Source organism: Limulus polyphemus, unplaced genomic scaffold (assembly GCF_000517525.1).
Source record: "Limulus polyphemus unplaced genomic scaffold, Limulus_polyphemus-2.1.2 Scaffold5460, whole genome shotgun sequence".
NCBI classification, from domain to species: domain Eukaryota; kingdom Metazoa; phylum Arthropoda; class Merostomata; order Xiphosura; family Limulidae; genus Limulus; species Limulus polyphemus.
The window spans coordinates 55,183-62,462 of record NW_013671070.1 but is presented as its reverse complement, the minus strand read 5'-3'; the positions used below and the strand labels follow the sequence as shown (position 1 = coordinate 62,462).

Sequence of the window (7,280 nt, the reverse complement as noted above, 5' to 3'; positions counted from 1 at the left end):
ATACATGTGAAACTGTTCCACACCACAACATTACATTTGTTATCTAAATACATGTGAAACTGTTCCACACCACAACATTACATTTGTTATCTAAATACATGTGAAACTGTTCCACACCACAACATTACATTTGTTATCTAAATACATGTGAAACTGTTCCACACTACAACATTACATTTGTTATCTAAATACATGTGAAACTGTTCCACACTACAACATTACATTTGTTATCTAAATACATGTGAAACTGTTCCACACTACAACATTACAATGACAGCAAAAACCCAGATGATAAATCTAACTGAAAGCTAGATAGTTAAACAATTCTGTCATTATGAAAGTATAGGTGTATGTGTAGCATAAAAAATCTATAGCTAGTTGAACCCCCACAACTAAATACATACAAAACTTCTGTGAATAAAATGCTTTATCATCAACCTAGCATGGCTTATGAGAGCTGAAATAGGCTAAAAACTGCAGTTAAGAAGTAAACACGGTATATGGTTTGTTTTTAAAAATGTTTCTGATTGGGTTACAAGTAGCTCTATGCATGATATACAGGTAATGTCACACTTATAGCTAAATTTTCAGTATAAAATATCCTACTAATACACCTGAATGGCAAATAAACAAATGGCTAACCTCAGCACACAGATGGAAATAACATAGTAACACAGTTGTTTCCGAGCAAGTGATGATCAGGATGATGAAGACAAGAAATAAAAATCCAAACATGTAATACATCTGGCTGGACCTATACATACATAAATATAAAAAAGTGTGATTTATGAAATGACATAACAGTGGATGGCACAAGTATTAACTTGTTTTACAGCAAGTAATGCATGGTCAAAACTGCCACTGCGAATAATTTACAATGAGCATTATTTGTGAAATAATACACTTTATGTCAACTGATATTCAAACGAACTAAATGTTTCATTGTCATGCTATACTTAATTTAAATCAGCAAACTTGTGTAAGCTAGAGGTTGACAAGTTTTTTAAAAGCCGTTCTTTCAATAAAAAAGGTCACAATACGAAACAACTGTTCACACATTCTGTTCATAAAATATAAAGGTATATACACATTTATTCAGCTTACAGGAGGTTGACACATACAAATATCAAAATTTGTCACATATTATTCAGGAAAACATAAAACACAAATATACATGAAATTTCAGAAAAAAAATAGAGCATCTAGCTTTTGTTTTTTCAAGTTTAGTATAAATAAAGTTCTCAGTGCAAAACAATGTTTCAAGTGATTATTCCGCTTGCTTAGATTTAAATTCTGAACAACAGAAATATCTTTACAGAATTTATTCATTTTCCCATTGATTCTTAAAACTAATAGGTGCTTTAAAGATAATATAGTATTGATGCAGACTACAACATTAGTCATAAGTTCTAGCACACTAAAAAGAGTAATTAATAGTGATAGTATACAGAATAATACAAAATACAATTTAATAAAAAACAATACAAGAAAATTTACTATATATTAATCAAGTACAAAAACAATTCTATGTCAATTGACAAAAGGCACATAAGTAGATTTAAAAATGACAAAATGAACTTCATGGAAAACTTACCAAATACTATTCAGAATGAAAAACAACTGAATGAAGATGCATCCGAACGGAAGGATACCCCCCATAATAATTCCTGGCACAGGCTGGGTGTAGATGGACTGTTCAGGAATTTGTCTTGGTATCTGGTTTGTTCGGACAGGGTGTTCAATAGTCTACAAGGATAAAATGTAAAAATTTCATATTTAAAAGTAAAATTCTAAAGAAATTATTTTTATGGGATTAAACCTTTTAGATTTTAAATCAAATGAAACTACCAATAAAATATAACATTGGTAATCAACAGAATACATAATTTTTAATGTCCAATTTGTATAATTTCATTACATTATTAGCAAATGTTTGTTTAACAACTACATCAATGTTTTTAAGTGCTATTTGCTATTTGACTAATCTACTTGAGGATGAACACACTGTACCAATTTTTTTCAAGAGTATGAATATAAAAATTATATTTATTATTTTAAAAATGACAAACTTTTGTATAATAATCTTCATATTAAAAACATGAAAAAAGATGTATGAAGAGTATGTTCAATCCTAATATTTATATATTTACAATTATTAAAATATTAATAATTACAGATTAAATCTGAAAACTCCAAAAAACTTAACATCAATTCAAATTTTTTGGAACAAATAGGCAAACTGTAATTTTGAAACTAAATGGCACTTTACAAAGCACACGTAAACTAAACAGCCAGGTCAGAGGTGCTTAAGGTTCAAGCAGAGCTATTGCTAATTTTGAATTGTTGACTAGAGGGAAGGCAGCCAGCCAGCAGAGCCTACCACTACAAAATGTTTGTCCAGTTATTTAAACCAAGTAACCTGGATTGTGAAGTGCAAAAGAAGACATTTCAAGAAAATACATGCAGTGAGCCTGACAGAACAAGTTGTGTACCTCATGTCACACTTCATCATGGCACAAATCTCACTGCTGGTTCTTTAAAATACTTAATTTTGTAATATTCTTTTATTCAATCTTGTTACTGCATGACAAAATTTAAGATTAAGCATGATATATGTTCTGCTCTTAATTATTTCCACAAATCTCATAATCTATATTTTTCAAGTGAAACATCTGGATGTCCAGGGATTTTTCACATCTCTAAGTAACAGAATTGACTGTTATTTTTATAAAGCAACCGCAACTGAAAGTGTAGAGTGTACTCTGAGACATAATATCTTGAGCCCCACACCCTATGATAGGCAGCCTGGAATTCTAACCACAGGGTCACATGCAGCCCAACAAATAAACACTTAAATATTCCAGTTTTCAAGCAAATCAAAATTTTATCTTCAGTGAAATAACATTGCCCTAAGTTTACTTACTTTCCGACTGAAAAAAAAAATCTACAATGAAAATTTTTTACTATTATTTACCAGAGAGATCTTCAATAAGATTGTATTAAACTCTTTTGGTTAAATTTCTCATTTTGTCAAGAAAATCTACCAAATAACGTTTGTACAAAACACTTCTGAATAACAAAATATCGAAATATTACATAATTAGGCTTTCCAATTCTGTTACCTAATCTACCCTTGAAACAGAGGTAATTTCAACTAAGTTCTTACCCTTTTTTTAAAACCAAAATAAGCACCAACAAAAGTGAGAGGCAGAGAAATGCCAAACCAGAGAGCCAGCAAAGCAAGCAAAGTGGTAAATGGTATGGCAGCAGAACTTCCCTTGGCCCACAGGATCAAGTTCATGATGAAAAATAAACCAAACAGCAGACTAGAGGGGAAAAAAAAAGACAAGTGTGAGTTTTTAAAATAACTCGGGCCTTTTCTCAGAACAATAATTCATATATTTAAGTATACAACTTGATTTTTTATACAGTCTGAAAACTATTTAATGAAACTTAGCATAATAAATATTCAATATGTTAAAACTTCAGCAGTCCAAGTTAAGTAAATTTACACTTCTTTAGATAACATTATTTATAAAATAACCTTATAAATATTAAAACAAAAACTGAGAGGTACTTTTAACATAATAAATTTTTCCGTGAAACGTTCTCATTGTAATATTTTTATTATTATTACTGATTGTCGATTCCATTTTCTTATGAGCGGTTTCAGTTTGGCAAACTCAAATAGTTGTAAGTTGATAAAAATACACTACTAACAGAAAGAGTTAACTATTTTATTGATCTAAATTTATGAAAATTATATCTTTCAATAAACATTTCAGTTTCTTATTTTTTAGTTCTAAGTGAACAAAGGATCACAACTGGTATTGATTATAATTTGATACGTCTTAAATTCATATGTATAAACACACATATAAATAGGACTTAGACAGAAATAAAGCATGGTTATAGCTTGAGAAACAACTAATACAGACCCTGGACAGAGAAGTGCTGTCAACAACACATTAGATTTCCATTTTTCACCAGAAAAACCTACAAGGCAAGAAACAGTTTACAGTTTTACCTACATTTGACAAAGTGAACAAAATTAGTTTTGAATAAATGACTATATAATATTAACAGACATAGTACTCAAACATCTTCATATTACATCTATACTGAATATTGCTTAATTAAGTTACACAAAGGACCTTTTTTTTTATTTACTAATAATATTCAGCAGCTGCCTACAGAAATATACATGAAATTGTGGACAGCAATGATATTTGAATATTATTTAAGTAGCCAAATTTGACCTATTCTCTCATAAAACTAGTTTTACAATTAAATTAAGATAGTTATTTATCTCTGGATGGACAGTAGATATTACTTTCAAGTACTAGTGAAACCTGTGTGCTTATGGCCTACATTTATAGGGCCACTATAATGCAAATTTAATGCTTGAGCTACTATTTTGCACTTATTTAGTTTAATGATCATTGCCACTATAATGCTAATTTACTTTCTTTAACCAACTTATGAATGGTAATTAATAGGCCTACTTATTTATGTGCTCTATTGTAAAATCAATGCCAAATTTGGGGTTCCTTTCAGAGAACCCCTTAAAAGTATTTTTGCAAAATACCTGGGTTCCCCAAAGAGTTAGGTGAAAAGTTTTACCTTTATGCAAACCTCGGGGCCAAGACGAGTTTTTTGGCACTGCTTAGAAGTTGGTGAGACCAGCAGTTTAAGAGAAGGGGTTTTCAGGAAATTTCCACTTTCTCCAAGGGGTGAGGTGAAAAATTTTACATTTCTGCAAATCTCGGGACGGAGACAATTCATTTGGTACCATTTAGAAGTGGGTGTGACTAGCAGTTTAGGAGGAGTTATGTGATACACACATACACACACACTGAATCTTATCATATTAATTGTTAACCTACCCCTTAATAACATGTAACATCCAAATGTGTCTCATGAATTTCTCAATCTTGATATCTACAAAACAACCTATCAGCCATCAGAGAGAATTTGTATACTTAAGCATGTTAAGATGAAAAATCCCGTTTTTAATTTTTGTCTGAGTAATCACTTTTACTAAAGCAGACCATATGTGGAAATGGAGAAGGAGAATTTATTCATCTGAGATGTCGTATCTATTTGAATTTGATTTTAAAAAGTTAAAATGTATATGTACACTAAAGTGATCACGAGGCATAATTCTCAAGCAGGAATGCAAAGAAAAACTTATAGTAAGGGATCACCATCATTTTATCCAGGTCTACGTGTAAGACCATTAAACTCTAAGAGCCATCTAGTAATTTATCAGTGAACTACAGTTAGATGGGATGCAAATCCCACCTGTATACTACAAAAAATTTATAAAATTGTTAGAAACACAAAGGGGCTGGAGCATTTTCATAATATACAGGATAAATGTAGATGGAAGCAAGTGGTCGATGGAGGAATAACACTAGATCCAGCACCTTAGTGAAAGAGTGCATTAGGCTCTTAAGGATACTTTACAAAGAATGACTCTGTCTATAACAGGAAGATATCCATTAGTAGTCAGCTGTGCAAAAAATCACATAGGCAACCTTGTAAACAGAATGAAAGAATTCCTCAATGAGACAACGTCAAATACCAAGAGCAGAATCTATTAGAGTGAGAAGTTAATAGGTCATAGTGGAAGTAACAGCAATAGAAGGCAACTGAAACCTAAAAGCAGAAGAAAAAGTACTGTGGTTTAAGTTGTAATACATAAATATTGTACAGGAGATTTCATAACACCTCAAACCACAACCAACACTAAGTAATCAGCAAAAGCTGCACGGAACATAATTAAAAGTCTGATATAAAGAAACTTTACAGAGAACTCACGTGGCGGATCTTCATCCAAGTTATACAGAAAGCAAAGAAGGAGGCTCTTCAGCAAACAAATGAGGGTAGTAGGTGGCAAGTTATCAGATCTGGCAGTGTTAAAAAGGTACGAATAACCAGTGACATGAATCTCAAAGACTCAGCATAAACTATATACTGGAAACTAAGGTCTATATGGAAATGAACAAGCATGGGTCACAAATAATAAAGAGTGATGGAAGGAAACAAGAAATTACCATTTTAAGTCACTAAAGTCTTGGAAAGAAATTGACAGAAGAAACTTCCACAAAAATAATGACCTAAAGCCAGTAATAGCAAAAAAAAAGGTTAATTTATCAAAACATTCAATAAGTTAAAAGGTCAAACTCATAAAATCAGAATTTCATTACGATACAGAGATGCATACCACGAGGTTATCAGATACACACACACATAGATAGGTCACAAGGATACCTTATATGCTGAGAGGGTGACGAAGATAAAAAACTGTATTCAAAAATAAATACATACATAAGGCTATCAGTTGTAAATGAGAAATACTTGTATCTACATTGAAAATTATCTACTTTGGCTGAAAACACAACATGAGTAAAGGAATATCATGGGCAATTATTCTGTACGAGAGAGAAACCTGCCTGATATATTTTACTTCATAAATGAAGAGACTCAAACAATAACCATATGTTAAGTTAAATATGCTAAATGCTATGACAGGCAAAGACTTCTAAGTTTGTTGCATTGGAAATGTCCAACATTGTGGGGAAAAAAAAAAAAAGATACAGCAGAATCTGATGTCCAAACTTTAGTAAAAATAAATGATAACATGCAACAACTGAAAAAAATACAAGGATTTAAAACCACCAGTAATTCCAAATATGCACCAGAAAATGTGAATTAAGATGCATATGGACTTAAAACTTTTTGCACACAGAAAAGTGTTTTAAACAAAAGCAAAATACAAATGAGACAACATGCTAGTTACAAAGTATTAAACAATAAATAGGATGTTCTGCTCAATACGCTGGGATACATGAACACTTTCTATTGGAGATCAAAATTTTATGGATCTGGAAAAAGTTTGAGAATGACAGTTCATAAGACATGTAATGATTAGAGAATGAAGTCAGCAATATGAAATAGAAAACTGTTCATCCATTTCATCAAGAATTAGTGATATTTAAACAAGTTTTCAACTAAAAAGAAAATCTCATGTTTAAATGGAACACAATAAATATGCAACCAAACTATTTTCCTCCGTCAACATATACTGTGTTATGATTTTTGACAAATGAAATAACAATCATGTTTGTTTTTGAGAAAACATTAGTAGTGAAGACTTTCATTGTATTTTCAAGTCCGATGTTTCTTTTAAAAAAAAAACAAAAAAAAAAACTGCACAATGGGCTATCTGTGCTCTGCCCACCACGGGTATCGAGCCCCGGTTTCTAGCGTTGTAA

At 31.3% G+C, this 7,280-nt stretch overlaps 1 protein-coding gene across 1 annotated transcript in view; it reads right to left on the bottom strand.

The window, feature by feature from the left end:
* Positions 1 to 561: 561 nt before the first annotated feature.
* Positions 562 to 7,280, bottom strand: part of LOC106472604 (transmembrane 9 superfamily member 2-like) — a 36,156-nt gene continuing 29,437 nt past the window's right edge. The window contains exons 13-16 of the mRNA XM_013933257.2: positions 3,939 to 3,996; positions 3,167 to 3,326; positions 1,595 to 1,746; positions 562 to 754 (exon numbers count right to left, since the gene is read on the bottom strand). Coding sequence (XP_013788711.1) covers positions 580 to 754; positions 1,595 to 1,746; positions 3,167 to 3,326; positions 3,939 to 3,996 — 545 coding nt within the window. The 3' untranslated portion in view covers positions 562 to 579. The remainder of the gene's footprint in view (positions 755 to 1,594; positions 1,747 to 3,166; positions 3,327 to 3,938; positions 3,997 to 7,280) is intronic.